The following is a 26,919-nucleotide window of genomic DNA, read 5'->3' on the forward strand; positions in this document are numbered from 1 at the left end:
AAGAGTTTCAAACGTATTATGACAGGTTTGAAATAACATAGCTTTTTGGGGCTTGGCTTAGGCTTAGTAATGATAAATATTGCTGTTTTACCATATATTTATTATAGGAGGCAGTAGCCCTGATACTCTGGACCTGAGGTGGGATTTAAAAAGTATAATAATAGGGATGCTCTCAGACTTAAAGAAAACATTTATACCTCCACATCAAACAGTGTGGACCCATATCCTGGCCACTCTTTGATGATGGTCATGTAGCTGAGCATGGCCTGGTGCTGAGGCATGCCCTGAAGACGGCTCCATTTCTCCAGCACGCTGGTCAGTGTGGCTGACATCTCCTCTTTTACAAACATCTCCAACATCTGTTCCTCCTCTACACGCTGTTTCTTCAGCGATCCCGTCTTGAAGCTGCGTCTCAGTGTCCCGTCTAGGAAGTTGGCCTTCCGGCGTTCTAAAGTATGACCTCCTGGTCCTATCATACCAGCGCCGGGTACTCCAGCACCACCCGCTTTAGTGGACTGGAGTATGCGGGTGCGAAGTCGTCCAACAGGGTAGACGCTGCTTAGGCTCCAGGGCGTACGGGCCACGTCACCGTGGATGTACTGCAGTCGGAGGGCTGCTAAGTGCTGAAGGGTTTCCTCAAGGGCTGGGAAATGACCACTGATGAGACTCTCATGAGCCTAAGAGAGATGGTGAAAAAAGAGAAAAATAAGGAGGAATGAAAGAAAAAACAACAACTTTATAACAGAGATGCTCAAATCAGGGCATACTGGTCTAAGTTGCCCAATCATGCTATATCATGCTAAATGAAAAGTGGAGACATCCCATGGGGTAATGGTTTTTTTATACTGTACAAACTGTATATTATATGGCCCTACACCAACCCTACACCTAAACCTAACCTTACAGGAAACTTTGTGCATTTTTACTTTTTCAAAAAAAACTCTAAAAAAAAAAAACTCATTCTGTATGATTTATAAGCGTTCTGAAAAATGGGGACATGGGATGTCTTCATAAGTCACCCTCTCCTTGTAATACCTGTGTCATACCCATGTTATTATACAGAGTTGTGTCCTGATATGTCACAAAAACAAGAGCACAGGCACACACACACACACACACACATATATATATAAATACATTTTTTGGTTTTAATTGTAGAAAACTCAAATGATTTGACAAGTGGTTTGTCTATGTGATTTAAATGGGTGAATCAATTGTAAAAATTGTCTATAATAGTTCTACAAAATGTACAAAATATAAATAATTTATTTACCTGCTCAAACATGAAGGCAAATTCCACTCCCTCTTTTGGCATGCTTTCCACATCAAGAAAGCAATAGAGCTTGAAATAAAGTCTCCAGGGCCCTTCCTCCTCCTCATCTTCACTCCCTGCCAACCTGGAAGAGCAAAGCAGTGCAGATGACCCTCAGTCATATAGCCAACAGGAATAACATGTACAGAAATATAGGTTTTATAGATGCTATAGACAGTTTAAAATACAGAAATGAAGCAACCATTCATTCAAAATTAACTAATCAACATAAATCATATGAACTGTTCATCACCTCTCAAACTTCGCCAGCACGTCTGCAACAATTATGCGGCTTTCTATGGCTCGACTCGCCACCTTATTGTGCTCAAACAAAGAGAACATATTCCTACTATTTTCCATTGCCAGACCACGAATCAGCTTCTCAACCACCTGGACAAAGACAAGCACAAAAAAGATTAGTCACTTTCATCCTAATTATACAGTTCAAAGCAGAAATGTTATAATGATGTAAGAGTATGCTAATCAATTCGATAACATCTCTTTCTCTTCGTCTCACCTCTCCAGCTGTGGTGTGTGAGTTGATGGATATCTTGCAAGACCCTCCTCCATGGCAGTACACAGTAGTTGTCATTTCCTGTCTGTTCAGCAGGGCGGCGATCTCCTCCTGAGAGGGCACATACTCCCTGGTCTTTGTCTTCTTCAGAGACTCACCAATGAAGTGGGCATACTTCTCAATCTCAGTGCCAGGGTAGCGCTCTCTAACTCTGAGAGATTCGTCACAGACAGTCATAGTGTTTGTTAAATGACCCTTGAAATGGAAATATAACCATTATTCAACTCCAAGAGGCTATTTAATGAGCATCTCTCTGTTACCTCTTCAAGTGGAATCGGAGGTAGCGCAGGATGGCACGACTGGGCAGGAAGGTGCAGCTCATGCAGGTGAGCAGGTGCCAGTGTGCACGGTTTGCAGGGCTGTTGGGTTGGGGCACGTGATTGGTCTGTTTGATCAGCTGACAGTACACTTCGTCTCTCAGTGGCCGCAGATCGTGGCAGGTCTGCAGGATGCCCTGGATGATGGCGACGGGGTCTGAAACTATCTCCATTTCCTGAAGTGAGTTAAAGATCTTCACAGCCTCATCCTGCAGGCTTCCATAACCCTTCTCCTTTTGCACTGCAGAAAGAAAGAGAGAGAGGTGATTTGCAAAAAGAAAAAGATGATGCACAAATAGTAAATGGGTTAATAAATTCTGGAAACCGTGTTGGATGCGTATAATTGTCAACTTTCTGTGTGTGAGTGATTTTGCTGATGGACGATACTCACAGCTTTCGCTGACCTCTCCGTATTGTAGTGGCAGAAGAGGTGAATGCAAGGGATGCTGGGTATATCTCAGAATGGGGTTTCTTCGATACATTTGCTCCACAGCCTCAGAGTTCACACTGCTCTCCTACACAAATATCAGAAAAGATCAAAGGAAAGACCTAGATTTATGCACCATTTTTTATTAAACAACAGTTTTATTCATTCTGACCTTGAGTGCAAAAAACAGACTTATTACCTTAATGTCCCTAATGAGTTGCTGGGTGGGCGTTTCAATGGGCGCCTTGTTGTCAATGACGCCCTGAATGGCAGACACCCACCGCATGGCTTCATTCAGCAACTTGGTGTACAGACGGTATGAATGTTTACGCCCATGAATTATGATGTTCCAGTAACCTGCAGTGTAACCACACATCAGCATCACTGTGTATCTTAGTTTATAGAGAGAAAAACATCTTCATCATTTCAAAATTATGAATAAATCCTAAATTAATGACATATAACCAACAAATTAAAAACTTGCATTATAAATAAATATTTTTTAGCTTTAAAAATACACTCTCTAAGTGCTGTCAACAGCAGACTGCAATCAATACAGCAAATGCTTCCCAACAGTTCCAAACAATTCTTTTTGTGAATCAATTATATTAACAATTTAACTGTAATGATAACTATATTAGGAAGATAATGTTGTTTATTATAAGCATACACTACATATATGTTATGCACTTTAAATGCTCGAGCTCTTTAAGTCTGGTGGTTTCTGATTTGAGTGTCAATGTTTTTTAACATAACAGTGAATTCCAATATATTTTTCTATATATTTTCCTCTGTGTTGACATTATTATTGCTATGGTATATCCATTTCTATTCTGTTCTATTACTTACTCAAGTAGCATAAGTTATACTTTTAATAAAATCATACTCAGTCACATCATATCATGATCATATCATACTCACCTGTCTCTTTAAACTTTTTCTCCTCAGGCTGGACCACAGAGCACAGGCTGTTCAGAACCAGAGTGCCCATCTTAGATGCATTGCGCTCAGAAGACTTGAAGTAGTCCAGAGAGTTGTTAGTCAAGACAAACCAGCGCTTTTTCAGTTTGAGGGCAGAACTTTTGGCTCCGGCCTTCATCTCCTTGTGCAGCCATCCTGTGTCACAAAATAACACACAGACACACACAGTTTAAGCAAATTGTGACCAGTTACAGAACCCTAAATATACACTGTGCTATCAATTTGAATCCTAATCCTCATGGACATGTAATATAAATAATCAACCATAAATAAAATTAATTTGGTAACTTATTTCTGGTTACAGCTCTGTTAAAGATGAACAACACACCCCTGATCAGGAACTCTTGTCCATCACTCTTGGAGTCTCCTTTGGGTTTCTGCAGCAGACTGATCCAGTGATGCATTTCCTCCGGCAGGTCTGAGTTACAGTGGATCACACGATTGGCTGTTATGATCACAAATGAATTAGGTCTGTTTGGAAGGAAACAGAAGTTGTGTGAGCACCAGATAAATACGGTAACGTTATACACATTTTATCTTCAGATATTTGGCATTTCAAACACTGAAGGAGAAATGTGTAACTTTTGTGCCATTAGCATAACATAAGCTTTAAAATATGCATATTTGGCTTACTCACAATGGAACCTTTTCATAGACTTTGATGATTCATTTCCCCAATTCTTGATGTTTTTTTTTTTCATTAATAAACTTTTTTTGTTTTGTTTGATTAACACACATGTGGAACACTGTACACACATGTGGAACACTGCACTTGGCATTATAAAACGGATAGTTCAGATCCTTGATTCTGATTGGTTGAGCCACGTTCGAAGCTGTTGTAAATTACAAACATACATCTTTGTTTACCTCTGTGTGTTTCTCACTTTATTTGCTCTGTTTTTTTCTACGAAACATTACAACGTACATGTTAGGTAAAAAATGTTAGCCTGAATGCAGTAAGTTGCTTTGGATAAAAGCATCTGCTAAATGCTAAATATGCTAATAAATTTAATATGGAATAACCGTTTTATAAAAACAATAAGCCCTGTGAAACCTCAGCTTCATGCCTAACAACGCCTCTTAGCTGTTATATATCCACTGTAACCACAGCTTCTTGGTGCTTATTTTTTTGTTATATTACCCTGTCATTAAAACACAAAAAAATTAACACTGCTACATAAAACTACAACAGCTGAGGAAGTTACAGCAAATTGTCAACTTTCTCTCTTTTAATCCCTGTAATTAACATATCTATATTTTTATTCTTTTGGAAGATCATAGAAACGCTGTTGTGGATTTTTTCTTTTGCTATTGAAGCAAATGGAAATGCAAAATGGAACTATATTGGAACTATAGAAGAAGAAAAAAATAACACAATTCATCTTCAATTGCTGTATGTAATTTCAGCAGTTGGTTTTCTTCGTAGTATTCTGTAAAAAGGATGATACTTGCCTGTCAGGATTGTCTGAAGCACAAACTGAATCAATCAATCCAACATCCAGTGTGCCCTGAGAGAAAGAGAGCAAAGCCAATTGTCAAAACTGAAAGGATGCTTAATTGTGAAAATGCACGTAGTGTGAGGATACTAACCACAGCGTTCTTTGGGTTGGCCTGCTCATGGGACATCTCCAGCAGCTGCTCTGGGGTGGCATTCTGGACACGACTCAACATGGTAAACCAGCCACTAAGAGAAGGAGAGCAAAAGAAAGCATGCAGAGTAAGGTTTGAGCAGTTTGGTCCAATTACAGAAAACACACAGGCCTAGACATAAAGGTGTCAACATACCTGGCATCCTCTGGTGACTCTGCAAACACCTGGTATGTTCTCTCGTCTGTTACAATATTCAGAGCATTCTCCTTCTCATGATTGTCCACAATCTCCCTAAAAACAGGGAAAAACTTGATAAATCCTGATCAATCTCTAATCACCTAATGATACCACAACATTGTCACAAAGTATTGTCGCATACTTACTTTGCTGAGTGGATGTCAATTGTCCCTTTCAGCTTTTCCTCACTGTCATTCTCATAGTACATGAGCTTGGAGTCACGCAGAACGAACCAGCGCATCTTCCAGTTCCTGCGAGAGAGAGTAGACAGACCGCCGCCCTTCTTGTACAGCCAGCCTGATTTTAACGACTCCTGTTTAGAGCGGAACCACATGAATGTTTCGTCCTTCAGGACACACCAACGCCTGCGCCAAGGGATCATCAAGCCAGCTGTGGATGAGACACAAGAGACAAAAGTTTTATACTTTTATACAGCATCAGGTCAAGAACAACATTGTCCCAGTTGTTTTATATATTTTTAAGAGATAGTGTTTCAATAACATTAAGACGACAGATCACATTAAACCTTTAATGGTTTAAAATATGACAAAACAAGCTTTAAAATAAGCCCAAAAGCTAAAAATCAAGAATTCATTAATTCATTCTCAATGTAAAAAAAAATATATTTAAGAAACAAAATTCTCAGTCTTGGTAAACTTAAAGTGACATGACATTCAGCCAAGTATGGTGACCCATACTCAGAATTTGTGCTCGGCATTTAACCCATCCAAAGTGCACACACACAGAGCAGTGAACACACACACTGTGAACATACACCCAGAGCAGTGGGCAGCCATTTATGCTGCAGCACCCAGGGAGCAGTTGGGGGTTCGATGCCTTGCTCAAGGGCACCTAAGTCGTGGTATTGAAGGTGGAGAGAGAACTGTTCATGCACTCCCCCCACCCACAATTCCTGCCGGCCCGAGACTCGAACTCACAACCTTTCGATTGGGAGTCAAACTCTCTAACCATTAGGCCACAACTTCCCACCTTGGATAAACTTGGATATATAAATGAATTTTAAAAGTGTGATTTCCTGTCATGGGAATTTTAATAATGAATATGAATTTTACACATTTTTAATTGTTAATGGCTATTTATTTTTGTTAAGTTCTGCAATTATGTAATTTATTTGAATTATTATTAATTATGTTATTATTTTAATATATCATCTGAAAAGTGTGAAAATGATCACATTTTGGCCCTTTGAATATTATCTTTCATAATGGGGACACTGACTTTAAAAAGATTGAGGACCACAGCATTAGGCACTTTATTTAATGTAAAAAGATTACCCTTACCCTTCATGTAAAGGTAACTGTGGAAATATGGAGGCCCGTTCCCGTTCAAGATGTTGACTTTTCCGTTGGATACCTCCTCATCTGTGTCCACGTACCCATCATGCTCATCATCGCTGTCAGCATACTGAAAAAGAAACAGAAAGAGTGAACAGTCTGTGTGTGAATGTGCATACCTACTTAACCATATTTTGGTGACAAATATATTATGTACTCAGTAGTGAGCTACACCTGACAAAACCTAATTTGAGGGACATATAGGGATTTTGATCTAGTATTTCAATCTAAAAGAAGAATAAGTAAGGAAATAGTCTTTCTATGATTACTACAGTTTATATACAATGTGTTTCTTGTATGTGAACCCAACATAAGATAACTTAAGGAATAGTACTGTGAATTGTCCCTTTAATAGGGCTACCACCCTATATATGAAGATCCAATCTGACACTGTGGGAAGGTCATTGTACATATCAATTTGGACACATTTTTAATGTTTGTGGACATGTTCTCCATGTGTAACTCACCGAATCTGAGCTGCGGTTGTAAGACTCCTGGCTCGCGTTGGTGCAGGTGGACTTGCGTGCGTGTTCTGTGTCCGTCGCTGCAATGCTACTCTGTCCATCCTCTAGATCGTCTTGGTCATAGTCTGATTCGCCATCCCCAGGCACGCTGTAGATGGGTTCCTCTGTGTCTGGCAGAGACTCTGCTGCAGTCAGCCTGCTGGTGCGATCCACATCCTCTCCCTCCTTTTTCCCATCCGCTACTGTTTTAACCTCTTCAGGCTTTCCAACTTCCTTTTTGGCTTCGCCAGGAAGAGGGGGAGGAGGTGGTGGAGGAGGAGGAGGAGGTGGTGGAGGAGCCCCAGGTGGAATGTTGGGTGCAGATGGGGCCACCGTGCCCTCTGCAAAAGCAGGAGGAGGAGGTGGCAGAGTGCCTAAGATCTCCTGATCCACTGGACCTTCCACTGGAGGGGGGAACTCGAGAAGTGGTATGCACTCTTCCTCTGCATGGAAGCCTTCATCTACCTCTTCCTCAGTGGCACCTGCTGGTCTGGGGGCAGGTTGTTTAGCATCACCAGGAATGACTTCTGGTCCTCCAGTGTCAAGCAGTTCAAGGAATTCAGTAGCTACACGAGAAGCAGCTTTTTTCTGACGCAGGACCTCAGCATCACGCCGCAAGCGGAGTTCCTCTCTTGAGCTCTCACATAGCAGGGACACACCATCTTCTCTTTTCCTCTGCAGACGCTCAATCTCTCGTTCCAAACGCAGAATTTCTTCCATCTGACGGTGCTCCTCCACAGATGAGTGAGGAGACTAAGGGAGAGAAGGAGAGAGGAATGATATAGAAACACTAGACAGTAGATGTTGTGCATAAACCTGTTTGTTTTGGAGGAGAAGTCTGATGTTTTCATTAAGAACAAAATGTCGCTCTATAATTTGTCTGTTAAAAATGTTGTTGAAAAGCATGGTAACCTAGTTTCTACACATAAAAAAATAATACATATTTATAATTATTAGATATAAAGTCATTATTATGCTAAAATCTTTTATGTCATAGTTATGCCTTTTTAATCTCAGAATTGTGACTTTTTATCTTATAAAGAGTGTTTTAATTTAGACTTTTTGTATCATAATTTTACATTTTTTATATAAATATTTTATGCCGTAACTTAGATTATAACTTAGGTTTACAAATGCATTTCTCAAATGTGGCATAAGTCATAATTATGAGTTAAAAGTCAAAACTTAAAAAGAAAATCTAGATTAGATCAAAAGTCATAGTTATAACAAAAATATATTTTACTTTTATTAGATCTTTTATATCTATTATTTTTTTATTTCAACTTTTTATCACGTACTTATGACTTTTGTCACAATAACTTTTATTTATTTTCATAGTTTTAGTATAATAATAAACTTTTATGTCATCATTTCACCTTGTGTTGTCATAATTGTGACTTTTTATGTCTTTATTAATTTATGACTTTTTATTCACCAAACCATTTTTCATATGTGACAGAAATGGGCTCATACAGAATAAAGACAAAGCAATGTGACAACAATAATTGCAATCAATCAGGATACAATCAATCAGACAAACCTGCATTTAAAAGCTTAGCTAAACATACATATTGCATATTCATGATGGAAAGTTTCAAAGTTTGGAACAAGATAAGACTAACTTTAAAATATTGATCACTTTAAATACCCTTAACAAAACACTAATCTCAATACCGGTGACTTTAGGGGGTAAGTCGGATTTTTGCCCTAAAATATATATACTGCAAGTATGCATGGTCTATGAGCTTTTAAAAGGAATGTTAAAGTTACTGACCTCCGCTTTTTCTCCTTCCTTTTCCTCTTCATTTTTCTTTTCATGGTCTCCCTCTGTTTTCTTCTCCTCCTCTTCTTTCTTTTTCCTTTCCTCCTCCTCTTTCTTCCTCTTCTCTTCTCGTAGTTTGCGGCAGACTCCTCTTGCCACTTGTCCTCGCCTGTGTTTCTGGAGAACAAGTGCAGCTGAGCGTTTCCGTTGAAAGCGACGTCGATAGAAATGTGCACGGTAGTTCTTCTGGATGGTCAGAATGCTGTCCAGAGCCTTCTTAAAGTTTTTCCTGTAGCGAGTACACAGTTCAAGTTCCCTTAGAATAAGTAACTTTCAGATCAGTATTTTAAAGCTAAGACACTACTTGTTGTCATGTCTATATGAGCACAAAGAGGTAAAGTATAGGCACTTACATATATATAGTATGAAAAACTTGCTCTTGTATGTTTTGCATTCATTATTTCCTTGCTATTTGGCTGCAGTAGAAAGCAAAACATTTGTTCTCTGCAGCACTTCCCAGGACTTTGTGGTTAAGTCAACCCATGTGATAAGTAAAGGGCCAGGCACATTGAAAACAAATATGATATTAAATGCATTTTTGTGAATAAATTAATTGATAAAAAAGAATTTAAAGACATCAAGTAATGCTGAAAACCAAAAACTCATAGGCATAAATGTTTAAATATATTAAAACATAAAACAGTTATTTTAAAATGTAACAATATTTTATAATATTATTGTTTTTACTATATTTTTTTATCAAATAAATTCAGCATTGTTGAGCATAATAGACTTCTGTCAAAAACACAAAAAATGATTGGTAGTGTATATTTAAATATTTAGTTAATATTTAGTTTAGTTTTTATTAACTCTATAAAGATATCAAGATGATTAAAAAAAATCATCAGGAAAGGGTTGAAGCTTGGCCATATAGATAATATGTGTGCTTTGAAGAGGCAGATGACATTAATGAAATGTTGTGTATTGAAAATGTTTTGAAACCATACCTAATGTAATCTAAGTAAATCTGTGCAAAAACAAAACAATACACACACCTTGCAATATATCTCAGAAGATAGGCTCGTATGATCAATCCAGCTTTGCTTCGCACTTCATCCCTCTGCTTCTCTAGCTTCTGTTCTAGAGGTTCCTTCAGAAACACCTTGGGGTCAAAAATTATGTCAGGTTAGTGCAATCAAACATAACAAGTGCACATACACAATCTACCTTTATAACCTCACTATATAACTATCAATTGAGAACCGATAAAGCAAGAGGTCGAAGGACACTCACCTTGGTCTTTCCAATCTGCCACTCCTTTTTGGTCCTGTCGTGGAGTGTGAGCAAATCTGTGCTCTTCTTTTTCTCATCTCCATTTGAAGCCACAGTTGCCTTTTCCTTCTCCTTCAGAATAATATTATACCTGATGTATACAACCACAAAATCAAAGTCTGCAAGAAAACCTGAGCCAAAAAAAATCGTACACCTGTATGCGTTTTAACATCCACCTGCTGAAGAAGTCTTTAAAGGTGCGTCGGACAGGGAATCCAGCTCTGCGAATCTTCACCGTCTCCAACATGCCAGAGTACCGCAGTTGATTGAGAACCACATCTGGGTCGAACTTGTTTGGGGTCTTCAGATAAAAAAAAAAGCATTATTAAAATGTATAATATGTGTGGAATATAAATTGCATTTGTATTGGCTGATTTGACTGCTCTCACCTTGTCCATGTTGGGTTTGATGCAACGCACAAAAAAGGGGTTGGATACACTGAGAGTGGCCATTAGGGCATGAAGAGAGTCCTGAGACACAGAACAGACAACCAATCAAATGTTTTAAATCAGTCAGAAAGGCGAAATGTCAACAAAAAACAGGGTTGAATGACTAGTGACTTAGTTCCTGATTGTTTTAACATGCCGCACTTTAGCATGTTCAATTTTATATATAAAAAAAAAATATATATATATATATATATATATACATATAAAATATCTATTATATAAAAGTCTTGATATAGGAGTTTTATCTCACTCTGAACTGTGAGCTGACAGTGGGCTTTTTTCTGGCTGTGCCCATCTTCAAGGTCTCCTCATTATTTCTGCTGCTCACTTGCTCAAACAGGTCATAGATGAAATCCAATCTGCACACACACACACACATACAGTACTAACTCACACAAAACTGCCTCCGTGTGTGTGTGAGCTTGTGCATTTCTGTGTTTGCGTCTTACCTACTATCCTTCAGCATGTTCAGTATATCATCTCTAAACGTGTCCCTGTTCTTCTCTAAAATCCCCCTCACATCATATAAGACCTATAAAAAGGAAAACAAAAAATATCACTAAAAAAGACAGACAGTGAGATAAATAGACATAAAGACAGATGGATATTTCATATACCTCTCCAGCATAGTGCTTTATCCCAAACTGATGGTCTGCCAGTCTGGGTTTCACATAATAGGGATTAGTCTGTGGAAAAAGACAACCTCGTGTCTTTACTGAGCTCATTCATGTTATACTGTAAATGCTTGGCTGAATAGCATTATGTCTTTGTGTGATAAGAACTCACAGAGTGTCTGCCGTGCAGTTTCTCCAGCAGGGTGAAGTCAGTGCCTTTGGGAAATCGGCTCTCCTCATTAATCAGAGCTAACATGCCCAGTTTCTGCACAAACACAGCAGTAAATAAGTGCTACATAATGCAAAGCTGAATACATCTACTACTGTAAATAATCAAACTAAAATTTGGATATAAAATATATGTATACATATGTGGCAGTCGGACTAATTAAACCAAACTGTTCCTGATAGCTGACCATAACTGGTTTACCTTCTCAATCAGATCCAGACATTCTGCATTGTCCATCCAGTCAATGGCTTCCCAGTGAATCCCTTCCCTGTACCACACAATATTAGTACACACAACTTGTACAAACTTAACAGTAATCTTTTTAGATGCTTAAATTGCATATGCAATAACTGTTCAGGTGATCTGGCACATGCATTACACATGTGAAAATAGACATTTGATAAAAGAACAAACTTTCAGGCACTCAAGGGTTGTCAGTCTTTACCTGTTGTACTCCAGTTGCTCCAGAGAAAATATGTGTTTGTTAAAATATTCCTGCAGTTTCTCATTAGCATAGTTAATGCTGAACTGCTCAAAACGGTTCACCTTCAGAACAAACAAACACTTGGGTTAGATCTCAATAAAAATGTGTGTCTGTGCATGAACATGTGATCCATGTGGCCTCACACCTCAAAGTTCTCAAAACCAAAGATGTCCAAGATTCCAATAGACTTGAAATTATCTTTGCCCTTTATCTTCTGATTAATTCGCATGATGATCCACGAGAAGCACTGAGAATAAAGTGCCATGGCAACCGAATCCCGGGAATCTATTGCCTGTCAATCAAGCATGATAAAAGAAAATGCCAATTTTTTAAAAAGTGGAGATAAAAGAGAAGTTTTTTAAAAGTAGGTATATCAACATGAGAAAGAATGTGTGATTGTACCTGTTCCACTGTGAGTGGAGAGCAGATCTCTTCTCCTCTGAGGATCATGGAACGCTGGGTCAGAACCTCAGACAACTGAAAACTGTCCAGACCCAGGAGCTCACTCACATTAGTGACAACTGCAGGAAAACAGAAGAGACTTAATGACAAACACATATTAGCAGTGCTGGGTACTTCTGAACTCATTACTGATTATAAATTACATGACAAATATTGTAATAATCTGGATTACACAAATTAGGTCATGTAATCTGACTAATTTTTGAATTAATTTTGACCTAACTCATTCATCACATAGACATGAACGGAATTATCGTGTATCATATTGATAAAAAAAAAAGAAAAAAAGAAAAATATTATTAATTTCATAAAATGCATTAAAAATGACATTACAGCAGGGTTTCCCAAACTAAGTTTCTGAATTTTTATAAATTTAATTCATAAATGTGTCAAATTAAAATATGTGTGACAATGTGTACACTGACATCAGAGAACCATGTACATACAAATATGTGGCTAAATTATTTAAAACTAAAGGGTACATCAAGCAAATTTTTTTACATCAAAGTGGTTCAGCTCAAAAGCTTGGGAATCCCTACATCGAATGAACAAACAGTAATAAACATATAAAACTTAACATTAATTGCCAGAAGTCTTCCAGGTTTGAAATAATTTCCAGTAAACTTATGGATGTGATGAAGACATAGTATTTCACAGCTATCCATTGCCATTGTTTAATAACTTGCATTATTATTACTCTCATGTTCAAGTGTTCATTTAGAAAGGAACATTCAGAAGTAAAAAAAAAAAACTGGGGTGAATCAAAGTATGAATAATTTACTGCCATTGTGTGAATAATATGTAATCCATAAAAAATTAACTGTAATCTGATTATTAGCAAATTATTAGCTCTACTGTATTACTAAGTGATAAATGACGCCTCTCACCCTGTTGGGTGGTGATCTGAGCGCCCCCTGCTGTCATGAACTCCACATTGCCAAGCTGCAGAACTCCAGACAGCAGTTTAAACATATCTCTGATCTCTTCTTCTGTGAACTCCATGACCTTCAGAGCCTCCTGCAGACCAAAAGAGAAAAAGAGCATGAATCATCACGCCACACTTAGATTTTTATCCACCTCAAAAATGTTAATTATCAGATCAACAAAATTGTATACAATTTTTTTGTACCATGACATCATCAAAATGCTGCTTGTCATCAAGACTGCGGTCCTTCACACATCCTGACTGACTCAGGTAGTGAAATAACTCAGGGGAGTCTTCCAGAAAATATGTCTCTAAAAAGAGATGGACATATCTAATCATTCAGTGTATTTAGGTTGAAGATGGCACATCTGCATTTGTGAATGTGTGAACGTGTGCTCAGGCGCATTGTTCACCCTTTTGGCTTTTGCTGGCCCCTGCCAGCAAAGCATAAAATATGTGGTAGTTTCTCTCCCCTGGATTCTGCCTTACCACTCGATTCTGGAACACAGATCAGATCACAGATGCTGAGTGGGCGAGAATCTCACTTTGGCAGACACTCTTTCCCTGCAAAATGGCGGAGTGATTCTGCCTTTGACAAGATATCCAATGCCAAATTGTATGAACAGAACAATGGCCTGTTTTATACTCTGAGCAGTTTAAAGTTTAATAGAAGATTGATTTCTGGTAGTTAGGGGTAAGTCAGAAGCAGACAGAGAGGTTTACCTTTTCAAGTAAATCTGGTGGGCCAAAAATTAAGGGAAATGCAGAGACATCCAAAACTATGTATTAAAGCATGTGTGCTCTGATAAGGATACAGTGAACGATGCATCCTCCATGGATGTTCCCGCTTTGAGAGAAATTAAGCTGAATGAATTTCCCAAAGCGACTGGAGTTGTTGTTGTAGACTGTTTTGGCATTTCCAAACGCTTCCATAATGGGGCTGCATTAAAAAAAACATGGATTTGTATGTTCACATGAAAATGCTTAGGCTGTGTGTGTGTGTAGGAATGTGTTTTACCTGCTCTGTACGATGGCTTGCTCCACGCGTGTGCTCTTCTCTGTAGGGGGCGTCCCGGCAGAGTTTTGGCTCATGACAGACAGGAACTGTAGCAGTAGTTTGGTGCTCTCTGTTTTCCCAGCTCCACTTTCACCACTGGTAAACACACATGCACTCATTCATTTGTGCCCTTCAATGCCATTTGTGTTACCCTGATTGAAACTGCAATGCTGTGAAATCAGATCGCAGTTGTGGCAAAGGTCTAAAGCCAAAACTGCTCAAACTCAGTCTTTAGGTTTAACACAAATGAGATTAGTAAAATAGAGAATATCAAACAATGGTTCGTAAAACCAAAAGCATTTTTTCATGCTCTGCAAGTTTGTCTGCTTATCAAAATCAAATAAAGTGTTTGGAGGTCTTATATTACCTGATCAGCACACATTGGCTATCATGTCTCTTCCATAAACAGCGGTAGCACTCATTGGCAATAGCAAAGATGTGTGGTGGCAGCTCGCCCAAATGATGCTGGCTGTAAAGCTCCACTGCAGAGAGATCATACAGCCCTCTGATCTGCTTATAAGGATTCACGGCTGCCAGGATGGAACCTATGTTAGTCTGAGAGATAGAGAAAACATGGCTGTAAGTTAAGGGGTATTGAGTGAACAGTAAAACAATAAAACCAGCATATTGAAACAAAAGTACACACATTTGTGATCAGTGTATATTTTAATTTATACCCACAGATAAAGGGAAATTTCAAAGGAGGTTCAATAATTGGTATGTGATCCGGTCATATTTCACAGCTGGTTGTGCCAGTGGGTCGTGAGGGGATTGTGGATGATGTTTGTCCTTATCTATGAGCACTGTGACAACATAAATCCATCTCATTTAATATTGACTGCATTAGTAGATGCTGGTTTTATTCATGTGTTTATGTGTGGGTGTGTGATTGCAATTTTCATATACTGTGGCTAACAACACCCATGCTGACTGGCAGTAATATGATTTACTGGTCTTAGCAACAGCAGTGATGAGATTAAATTGAGACATTACTGGATTCCTGGAGAGGTGCCAAACGCATCTAGACACAACATTATGGACACTACATAAATGGAAAAAAAAAGTACATTATCTGCGGATCTGAAATTGTGTCAGTTTCGTCCTTACAAAAAATATTTTGCTGCTACTGCCCCAAGAGGGCGCTAGAGAGAAGAGTCATTCTCATTGAGGTCGACCATGTCCTGGTGTCTCAGATAAATCAGATAACCACTGCTATCAGTCATCAACCTCAGATGCTAGCATCATGGGAAGGTTAAATTACAGTATCCATTTACCAAGATGGGATAAGAGAGACCCTTCACATTCACTCCACTGAGCATGACACAAATCTGCAGTCTACACTACAGCAAGATCAACAACACAGCAGCCAAATGAAGCCTTGCATGCAGTTTTATTATTTATTTAAATGACAGGTACATTATATAAGCAATTTTCAGACACTGATAGGGAAATTTTATTCCAGCTCTACTAATAAAAAGCATTACACTGACCTTTGCTAATCGTAGAGACATCCATACATAATTTCCTGTATTGCATATGAGAACTAGACTGATTTATCATACCGCGTCTCCCATTTCATTACCAGCACAAATATACCAAGATAAACAACCATACAGCTATTATCTGACTTGTTCGAGCAGGTTATTGGACTATACTCTGAAATGGGTTTAGATTGCATGATGTGTTTTGGGTGTAGATGACTATGGGATGTTGTTGTCCCTCTGCAGTGAACTAAACAGGGCAGGTCATGTTCACAACTGTTGCCAGTAATAACCTCTGACACAGGGACTAAGACTTTATAGTCCCAAGTGCCTGTAAAAATGGCACTTATTTGTGGTGAAATACTAAAACAATAACAGTTTGATCAATTATAGGAGTCTGGGCATTGTGCAAAGTAGTGTAGCTTTATTTGTAAAGATTTAAACTGATGTTTGGTTAGATGTGGTTACAGGTAGTTTATTTATTTTATGATTTTCTTTTTTTTTTTTTTTTTTTTTTGAGGATGACTCATCTTATCAGAATTTAGTGCCATTATAAATGATATATATTTTATGTGTGAAAAAACAGTATTTTATTTTGCATGATATAGTGTCTACTAAATGACAGACATTATGCAATAGTTGATTCAAATAGTTTTTTAATTGGGTCTGGTCATAATGCTGGAAATTGCTTAAAGTTTTTCTGAAAGATTAGAACACCTTTAGGATTTGGGCATCAAAAATATATTAAGAGACCTAAAAAAAGCTTCTTAAAGTTATAATCTACCCAAAAAGAAAAATGCTGTCATAATTTACTGACCCTTGTGTCATTCCAAGCCTGTATGCATTTTCTCTGCATATATATATATATATATATATATATATATATATATATATATCAGCATTCTTCAAATTATGCTATTTTATGTTCCAGAATAAATAAACTTAATAGAGATTTGGAACAACATGAGGGTGAGTAAATGATGACAGGATTTTTATTTTGGTCGACTATCCCTTTACAATCTCTAATTTAAAATAATATTATCATATAATATACAGTAACACCACATAATACATCTTTGTTTAATAATATATTTTTAAGCTTCTATTCTCAGTTACGTTTTTCACTTTATCCATAGCTCTAGGTTAGTTAAAACCAGTATGATGGAAGATTAAAAAGAATCTGACATATAAAAGCTGTGTAATCATGCTGAAAACTTCCAGTACGCTTGTCTCTGCCCCAGTCAATCCTTACAAAGAAGGATTTACTGGCTTTAAAGTCTATTTCTATGGATTCTACAAAGGTCAAACTGGAATGTTTGGATCATAATGCCGACAGTGAGTCATATTATTCCCTCCAGACTACAACTCTAAACCAGCAGTCTGGGATGTACTGTACGGCTCTGTTTGGACCAATGAGGTTCCAGCATGCACTCGCCACCCGATCACATGACCCTTTTCTGTGTCAACATCATTGGTAAGCCCTATAGTGGCACACATTTATTGAAAAATAACATTTATTGAAAAATAACGCCCTACGGGCCTGATTTTTTGCTTCGTATCTCTTACACACACAGATGCTGTTACAGTGTGTTAAACATACATGCTGTATGAATGATAAAAGTGAGTTGAATTACCAACATAAGAGCCTTATTGCAAGTTTAATTTTAAAACAAATGGTTAATAGTCAATTTGTGGATTTTGCTAGTCACTTGTACAATAAAACCCAGCTCATTTTTGCATAAATTCTACTCCCTAATTAAGAAAAGTTTGTCCATTAAGCACTTGCAAGGCGCAGTTTTAATCCTCTGTTGGTATTTAATTTGATAAACTTGCTTTAAACAATGGAAATAAAAGCAGATGCTGAAACATTTACACATTTGGGCTATCATTTACAGTACATAGTATTCGTTTGGTCGTTTTAGATGTTTTTCTTGAAGAAGGAAAGTTCCTTAATCAAATGGTTTCCTTTCAGTCTCAGTGATGGCAACGCTGAATTTTCAACACTACATACTCCAGTCTCCAGTGTCCCATGATACTTCAGAGATCATTTGGATATTCGCTTGGTGCTTAAATTTCTTGTTTTAATGAGAAACATTTCTTATTGTTATCATCAACACTGAAAACAGTTGTGCTGCTTAATATTTGCATAAGACCAGGAATTATTTGAAACAGAAATCTTAAACTTTCTACACTCTGTCACTTTTGACTTTTTGTCCTTGCTGAGTAAAAGTATTAAAGTACTTAGAATCAAAAATCGTGCTGATCCCAAACATTTCTCGTTTAGCTTTAGTCAATTTAATTTAGTAATCAGTTAAGAATCAAACAATTGCATCTAAAATAGTCTTGTCAAGGCTAGAGTAAACATGATCAGTGTTGCCAAGTGAACTGCTTTAACACTGTTTCCACGGGTTAAAGCGACTCCAATAATGTAATATTTAGCCTCTGTAATGTGAGTTTTATCAGAGGAACCTCGCAAAAAAACATGTTTTTTGGAAACCTGGCAACCCTGGACATGATTATTTATACAACAAATAAAAACAATCTGTGATAAAGTGAAAAGTTTAGAGTAGACAGACAAAAGCAGAAAAATATCATATGGCTTAACAATAACATTATAGAGAACTTCACTGCGGTTTAGATTAAAATAGCTAAGGTGTGTTAACTGTTTATAAGGAGACAGAACAAGCCTGAAGACATTTGTAGCAAAGTTAGATACATGAATAACCCTGATAAGGTCCCAAGGACCTTTGTGCAGTCACGTGTCTCTGAGATTCTTACATAGATGTTGTCTTTCTGGTATCTCTGATGAAGGTTGTGCATGATGGCGGCCTCATGGAGCTCTGCCAGCGTGGACATGTCCTCCACTCCATCGATGCTGCTCTGGTGCATGAGGGACACCTTCTCCCTGTTCACCTCCATCTGCTGCAGGTACACCACCTGAAAGACAGAAACAGACAGAGGGGCCTTAACAAAATAACACAGCTTCCACACGCACAAGCATGCTGATACACAGATGCATGAGTAGTATATCACAAAAGGGGAGAGGATCCTTCCTGGGCCATTTTAAGGGAATGCCTGCAGTTTAAAAATGCATTAGTCAGACAGCAGGGTTCCCGCTTTTCTGTTCTGTAGAGTTTCAGCATGCTGAGGCCTTTCTTTACCCTTTATACCCACCAGCCACTGCTTGAAAAGTAGAGAGTACAGTGGCCTATTTAAACTTAGCAAAAAGGAAACTTTTAATAATGCAAGAGTTAACATTAAACATGTTTTCACCTGTGTAATATGCAGCTTATCATTGATAGCCACTGAACTTTTTTTCCATACTATGAATGTCAGTGGTTACCGTCAACTGTTGATTTTCTCAAAAATGAGGGTCTGCAGGCAAGAAAAGTGTTCTGGAAACCTTTTTGATAAGAGTCATTATTTCTTTGCAATTTGGTGATGATACTGTTGCAGATATTACACATGTCCATGTAGATTACATGAACTTTGAAAAAAGGTTCTTTGCTTTATTTGACTGGACAGAACAAAAGGAAGAGACATTCTCACCGCCCTTCTGTCTATTTCATTTCTGCTGAAACCTCACTCCTGTCTCCCGTTGCCATGGTAACCAGAGAGCACAGCCCAGTTCATGAAGAGAGAGCTGAGAGCCTGATAGATTAAAAATCAATACAGCCACTAATGTGTGTGTGTGTGTGTGTGTGTACCATTTACTTCAGGTATGGATTTATTAACTGTTTCTATTCAAACCCATTAAATCAGCCACAATCTTTTTAAGTGCACACACATGTACATATATCCCAGGACTGGAGGGCAAGACAAATAAATAATTATGTTTGCCTCTGTTACATGCTGCTAATTGGGGTTGACAGACTGAAGAAGGAAAGGTCAAAGTTTATGAACTGAGACTGCTAATCAGTTGCTGCTAATCAATACTACTGACGGTAATGACATTGACCTTCCAGAATCCTGATCAGAATCAAACCGTATTTAGAAATATAAAGAAACAAACCTGATTTTGAGTGAAATGACACAGAATTTCAGTGTATTTGAGTGTAAGTGGTGTAGAGAGAGCACAGACATAATATCCTGTAGACAATTTGCTAGTATTTATCCCTTTGTGTTTGTCTAAGTGTCTGTATATATATATTATAGCTCATGATGCTTATCTAACATGCTTATTTAAATAACATTTGAGGGACATTTCTAACATTCAGTCAAAGCTACTGAAGACCTGAAATATATCACAAAAGTCTACTTAATACTTTTATTATACTTTCTTGTTATGTTTTTTAGAAGCTTTACAGTAATTGTCATACATGACTATACACAGCTAACAGGGAACATACTCAGAATTTTGGCTAATGCTCTGGCAAAGGAACAAAGGTTCTATAAACAATAATGGAATATTTGTTCAAATTGTAGATATTAATAATGTTCTCTTTGATAATTTGGTCTTATATGATGTTCTCAAAACATTAGCACAAAAACATTAGTTATAGATTGTTATACTCCCCCAGAAATGTTATAGTTACCTTTTTTTATAAATGTTACTACTTGTTTTAGATTGTATATAATGTGTGCAAAATTATCAAATGGAATGTTTCAAGTTTGCATTATCAAGAAAAAAAAAATTCTAAACAAAAATTTGAACATTTTGAATGTTCAGACAGCTTAATGGGATTTGACACATCTCAGATTTGTTCTCTGTGTGTAGACTTACATCTTTTGAGGACAAAATTGTACCCAGAAGCAAACTAAACCTGACCAAATCTCCTAAAACCTCCTTTTCAGGCTGTCAATTGCACAATGTTTTCAGTTAAGGTTAGGTTAATGTATTTACTGTAAAAACAATTTATGTAATGTCCCCATTTAGATAGCTATGGAAATGTGTGTTTGGTTGTGAGTCTGTGATGATTGTAAGTTTAGACAGTGAAAAGAGGAGATGAGGAAGTCTTCATGCTCCATTTTCTCCACCCACCCACTCACACATGCACACAAACACACAGCCACTCCATCTCTCTCCACTCAGCGCATGGATATTCCTGCAAATCTGTTTGATGTTTGAAGCTGTTTTGCATGATTCAGATGAAAGCTGCAAAAAAGCATGGGAGAGAGAGACTATACGCACCAGTGACCTACATTTGCACCTACAGAGTAACAGAAGCGCAACAGAATGCAGGGGTTTACATTTGAATTTAAAAACAAGGCCCACATGGAGTGAGACACTGAAAAACAGTGAGATGTAACTTAATGGTTAAAGACATCTGTCTGCCTGTAAACACAGACCAAAAATGATAGACAGACTGATGACCATTTGAACTGCTGGAGACTGTAGGCCAGTGACAGGCTTGTGTTGTTCAGTGATATGGAAATAAAGACAAGAATATTAAAAGTGATTTTCAATGCTTTCATTTGTCACAATAATGTTTTGTGACTGAATTATTTAAATGCCAGCCTTTTCAATGCAAATAATTAAACAGCTGTTCAAAGTCTCTAATGCAGGGGTGTCCGAACTCAGTCCTGTAGTGCCAATGTCCTGCAGAGTTTAGCTCCAATCCTAATTAAACACACCTGAACCAGGTAATCAAGGTCTAACTAGGCATACTAGAAACTTCCAGGCAGGTATTTGAGCTGGTTGGAGCAAAATTCTGCAGGAAAGTGGCCCTCCAGGAACGAGTCTGGACACCCCTGCTCTAATGTGAATACTAATATTACATTTATTTGAACAAAATACAGTAAAACAGTAATATTGTGTAATATTATGTTTCTATTTTAATTTATTTCCAAATTAGTTTATTTCTGTGATGGCAAAGCTGAATTTTCAGCATCATTACTTCAGTCTTCAGTGTCACATGATTCTTCAGAAATTATTCTAATATGCTTACTCAATAAACATTTCTTAACAAAATAGATATATTTTTGTGGAAACCATGAGAATAAATAACCGATGATAAGTTTAAAATAACATTATTGGAAATAAATCCATATATTATACTAAATATTTTTACTGTTATATGCGATCAATTTATTGCATCCTTGGCGAATATAATTATGTCTTTTAAAAGAAAGACATACTTTTTTCTATGTATGCCATTAAATGCAATAAAAAAATAACATATTTGAAATATTAAATACAATTAATTTCATTAGGCTTTTTCATCCACTGACATTTCTCGGTGTAAAATTAACCGATGATAAGTTTAAAAGAAAGACATACTTTTTTCTATGTATGCCATTAAATGCAATAAAAAAATAACATATTTGAAATATTAAATACAATTAATTTCATTAGGCTTTTTCATCCACTGATGTTTCACAGTGTAAAATTAATTCCAAATAGTTCTCACACACAAAACCACACAAAGAAAGGCCACCTCAGGAGGGGGTGAGTGAGACGCCTTCGAGCGCTGTAGCTCAGAGTTACATGTGAACTCTTATAGTTAACTTCTCAAATTTAGGTCACAGTCTATTTTTGTGCCTCAGAGTTCTTAAATCCTATAACAAACCTGTGAATGCTTTAGGTGACACATGCGCACTGAAGCAGAAAACTCCCCTCTGCATGAATAGAAGAAAGTAGATACTCACTCACTGACCAATGCTCTGAAGGGCACACACACAAATACACACCCACCAAAAAAAACAAAAAAAAACAAAACACATACAGTTTTTCCAGCTAATTTGAACTCAAATTAAGATATTTTTGATGAATTCTGAGAGCTCTCTAACGTATGTGATACTCTCCGAAATGGCCCTATAGGGTGACGTGGAGGAGACGAATTGTTGAATAAAGACGTTATTTTTTGTTTTCTTTACGCACAAAAAGTATTGTTGTAGCTTCAGAAAATGATGGTTGAACCACTGATGTCACATGGATTCTTTTAATGATCTCTTGCTACGTTTCTGAGCCTTTATCGTGTAAGGACACTTGCTGTCTACAGGAGAGTCAGAGAGCTCTCGGAATGCATCAAAATTGTCTTAATTTATGTCCCAAAGATGAAAAAGGTCTTACATGTTTGGGATGACATAAGAGTGCATAATTAATAGCAGAAGTTTCATTTTTGGTGAATTATCCCTTTAAAATGCTAAATGCTTTATGTCTAAATGCTTCCATTAAGAACCTTTATCTTCTGAAGAATCTGTTCTCAAAAGGTTCTTTGGGTCAAAAGAAAGTTCTTCAGATTATAAAAAGGTAAGAAAGAGATGGTTCTGTAAAGATCCTTTGACTGAATGGTTCCTTGTGGAACTAAAAATGGTTCTTCTATGCCATCACTGTAAAGAACCTTTTAAGCACCTTTATTTGAGTGTACAGAGAAATAAAGGAAAAGAGACCAGGACTACTGGTATAGTGACAAAATATGCAAACACGTTAACTTAAAATCTTATTCAACCTTAAAAGATAAGGTTAACATTATAAATGCCCTTTTTCACATCCTCAAATTCAACCTGAAAGGTCAAGGCTCACAATGCAACCTATGACGGAATCAAACTCTACCAACACAATATAGCCCTGTGATAAAGTCAGAAGAACCCTGCTAGCATAACTACATTACAAAAACATTTTAAAGTCATGAGAAGGTTATGATAACACATTTAAACTATTCCCTTAAAGGAATAGTTCACCCAAAAATGTCAGTTTGCTGAAAATATACTCACCCTCAAGCCATTCAAAATGTGAATGGTTTGGTTTCTTCATCAAAACAGATTTGGAGAAATTTAACATTGCATGACATCACCAATGAACATACATACACAAACACACACAAACATTGCATGACATCACCAAAAAATCCTCTGAAGGGAATGGCTGCCATCAGAATGAGAGTCCAAACAGCTGATAAAAATATTATAAAATCCACAAAGTAATCCAAACAACTCCATCCTCGTCTCCATCTATGTCTATCAACTAACGTTTTGTGAAGCGAAAATTCTACGTTTGTAATAAAGTCATCAAGATGTTTTTAACTTTAAACTGTTGCTTCTTGCTAAAATGTAAGTCCTCTATCCATAATATTGGTTTCTTCAATGAAAAAGTTGCTTTGTCTGAATCAGGAGGACTGTTTATAATGTGAGAGGACAACAGGGGATGGGCAAATTTTTGCTTGAAAACACAGCTTTTTACTTCACAAAATGCAAACTGAGGGATTGGAATTGTGTGAAATGAAGTTGTATGTTATGTTACTATGATGTTTTTATCCGCATACATGTGAGCAAGTGATGTCATGCTGTCCAAACTCATTTGCATCTTGGATGGCCTGAATGTTTTCAGCAAATGTTGATTTTGGAGGGAAATATTCCTTTTATATGCTTTGAATTATGGAAAGGTTTTTTATTGCGTTTGTTTTTATGCAACATTTTTTATGTTTTCATAATGTTGCAAAAACGTAGCAGGTTGCATATCGTTAAATTTTGATCTTGGTTACATTTGTATATCTTAGTTGTGTTTTCTTGAACATATTTAAAATGTTTCAATTCACATGTACAATCCACACAAGCATGCAGGCATGCATAGCACACATACTGTCCCAGTAACTCGGTCAGAACCACTGCAGGAATGGGGTCACTTCCATTCTTAACTAAATTATTAACACAATCAGAAACAAGAGAGAGAGAGAGAGAGAGAGAGAGAATAAAAGTGAGCCCTGTACTATACGATGCCTTAAAATCCACATGAAAAATTTAGCATTCTCCAACAGAGCTGACATTTCAAAACACATACCCCACACATGCAAAACTATTTTTCTACCCTTTTGGACCAAGACCTTAGGGCCAAAACAATGGGTGAGAAGACCTCCAGGATGACATTATGGAGGCTGCTGGAGTTTCCCGGAAAGGCTGCCTGAGACCTAACAGAAGGCTGGATAGGTGTATTGATTTACGGAGGAGGGTTTGAACTACTGCAGAGAATGCTACTGAATATTCTCATGTCAGCACAAGCTCTCTGGTGTTCAGGGCATGAAACAACAAGGTTACCAGCATACAGGAAATATTGGGGAAATGCAGTTTTTTTTTTTTTTGGAACCTGCCTTGGATTCAACTGTAGAACTGGAAAGTCTTAATCATTTTAGGGATTCTGTTCATTTAGATGCCCATTTCAAATAATTGGAGGGAAAAATATCACTTATTCATTTCTGTGAAACACAAAAGAAGATATTCTGAAGAAAATTACGGTTTATGCCTATATAATGAAAGTCATTGAACCTACTGACTTTCATTGAATAAAGAAATGTATACATGTTTGAAACAGCATGTTTTCTTTTGCACAACTAGCAATATCAAACAAAATGTAATTGCAAAAATATAGTTTTTTACCACACTCCCTCCATTTGCCCTTGGTTGGTCAAACAGAAGTTCTGCCCCAAACTTTTTAAAGTTAATGTTAATATATCAAGCAGAAATTTGTGTCAATTGTACTACACTTTTTACACTTTTTTAGTAAAATCCGTTAACAAATCACTTTATTGTGTCTGTATACTATACTGGTATTGGAGAAAGTATTAACCATTAAGTCAATGCGATCTCAAATGAAGCATTGGCTGCAGCCGATCACATGATCTGTAGACATTGGCAGACATCACTGCCAATTTGCATAAAGTTAATCAAGCACTTTGATCAAATCTGTTGCATTGCCAACAGCGACATGTCAGTTCAAACTTCACTAAAATTAAATCCCATTTGTAGCTGCAATATCAAGTGCGAATTCCCCTTAAGTGATTTACAAAGACGCTGGGAATCATTAAAAATGAAATCATAAATCAGTAAGTATAACTATTAGTCAACTGACTCTATCCTTAATGTCTGTTCGCATATGCATCTCCATCTCCATCAGAATAATCTTATTTCAAAGACAGAGTCACATTTAAGAGTCATTCTCGATGACAGATGTAGGACTTCAACAGAGTCCACCACTAGTCTTATCAACACAGTGATCTTTCATTCTTTTTTCTCTCATGTTTTGTTTCCGTGTATGACCATGTTTTTAAATATGGAAATGAGTTTCCCATACTGCTTAGTATTGCAAAATAGTATAAAAACCAACATGAAAAAGAATGGTGAGGAAATTGAAGATCATGATTTTGCCTGAATAAAAGCTGTCATAGGATATTCTTTCCATGTTGCCCATACCTACTACGCATGCACATGAATTAACATAATATATGCACCAGCACCACAAACACAAATGTTTGTAGACAAAAACACAAATGCAAACAGGCTTCCTATATGCATCTGTACATACAGATAACCCTTCCCTGCTGTGCAGTCTCCCTTTCTGAGCAGAATCCAGGCTAGCACAGCTGTTATTATTAGCCTGACATCACAGCTCTGCCAGCTCCAACACCCACAGCTATCACAAACGACTTACCTCTCTCAGCACAGCGAGTGCTTGTGTGGGAGTTTAACTGCTAATACAACCATTTGATTACAATTAAACCTTAAAACAGAGGCAGTTATGGTCACTGAACTGTATATAAATGTGAAAGACACAGTTTGTGCACAGACTTCATAACATTGACAAAAGGTATTTACTGTAGAAACAAATTAAATCTCTCTCAGGTGTATTTTACATGAGATAATATAATCTTTACTTGGCATTTTTTTTTAAATGTAATAGTGCCATGTAAGGAGAATAAAACGAAAGACACTTATAAAGGAAATATATTAAGGCTCCCACATCATCTGCTCATAGTCATGAGAATGACAAAACAGCTATGACTGTTTGAGAGTGATTTGCATTAATTATTATGTATTTAATTAACAAACTAAGATTGCTTTTAAAGAGTGCTGAATTGAGACCATCTCACTGCTTTCAGTCCCTGATGCAATTCTT

General features: G+C 37.2%; 1 protein-coding gene across 1 annotated transcript in view; it reads right to left on the reverse strand.

Moving 5' to 3' along the window:
- Positions 1-26,919, reverse strand: part of myo10l1 (myosin X, like 1) — a 48,827-nt gene that overhangs the window by 2,010 nt on the left and 19,898 nt on the right. Inside the window, exons 3-38 of the mRNA XM_026258593.1 lie at positions 18,870-19,028; positions 14,978-15,165; positions 14,572-14,706; positions 14,369-14,493; positions 14,277-14,290; positions 13,967-14,051; positions 13,758-13,864; positions 13,516-13,645; positions 12,569-12,687; positions 12,312-12,458; positions 12,128-12,228; positions 11,884-11,950; positions 11,626-11,718; positions 11,457-11,525; positions 11,289-11,371; positions 11,090-11,198; positions 10,780-10,860; positions 10,567-10,691; positions 10,352-10,481; positions 10,114-10,220; positions 9,071-9,347; positions 7,261-8,049; positions 6,740-6,863; positions 5,585-5,828; positions 5,397-5,492; positions 5,202-5,295; positions 5,064-5,119; positions 3,940-4,082; positions 3,552-3,746; positions 2,830-2,987; positions 2,595-2,718; positions 2,147-2,444; positions 1,830-2,037; positions 1,566-1,702; positions 1,274-1,397; positions 198-677 (exon numbers count right to left, since the gene is read on the reverse strand). Of these exons, the coding sequence (XP_026114378.1) occupies positions 198-677; positions 1,274-1,397; positions 1,566-1,702; positions 1,830-2,037; positions 2,147-2,444; positions 2,595-2,718; positions 2,830-2,987; positions 3,552-3,746; positions 3,940-4,082; positions 5,064-5,119; positions 5,202-5,295; positions 5,397-5,492; positions 5,585-5,828; positions 6,740-6,863; positions 7,261-8,049; positions 9,071-9,347; positions 10,114-10,220; positions 10,352-10,481; positions 10,567-10,691; positions 10,780-10,860; positions 11,090-11,198; positions 11,289-11,371; positions 11,457-11,525; positions 11,626-11,718; positions 11,884-11,950; positions 12,128-12,228; positions 12,312-12,458; positions 12,569-12,687; positions 13,516-13,645; positions 13,758-13,864; positions 13,967-14,051; positions 14,277-14,290; positions 14,369-14,493; positions 14,572-14,706; positions 14,978-15,165; positions 18,870-19,028 (5,721 nt within the window). The remainder of the gene's footprint in view (positions 1-197; positions 678-1,273; positions 1,398-1,565; positions 1,703-1,829; positions 2,038-2,146; positions 2,445-2,594; positions 2,719-2,829; positions 2,988-3,551; positions 3,747-3,939; positions 4,083-5,063; positions 5,120-5,201; positions 5,296-5,396; positions 5,493-5,584; positions 5,829-6,739; positions 6,864-7,260; positions 8,050-9,070; positions 9,348-10,113; positions 10,221-10,351; positions 10,482-10,566; positions 10,692-10,779; positions 10,861-11,089; positions 11,199-11,288; positions 11,372-11,456; positions 11,526-11,625; positions 11,719-11,883; positions 11,951-12,127; positions 12,229-12,311; positions 12,459-12,568; positions 12,688-13,515; positions 13,646-13,757; positions 13,865-13,966; positions 14,052-14,276; positions 14,291-14,368; positions 14,494-14,571; positions 14,707-14,977; positions 15,166-18,869; positions 19,029-26,919) is intronic.

This window comes from Carassius auratus, chromosome 6, assembly GCF_003368295.1.
Source record: "Carassius auratus strain Wakin chromosome 6, ASM336829v1, whole genome shotgun sequence".
In the NCBI taxonomy this organism is placed as follows: Eukaryota; Metazoa; Chordata; class Actinopteri; order Cypriniformes; family Cyprinidae; genus Carassius; species Carassius auratus.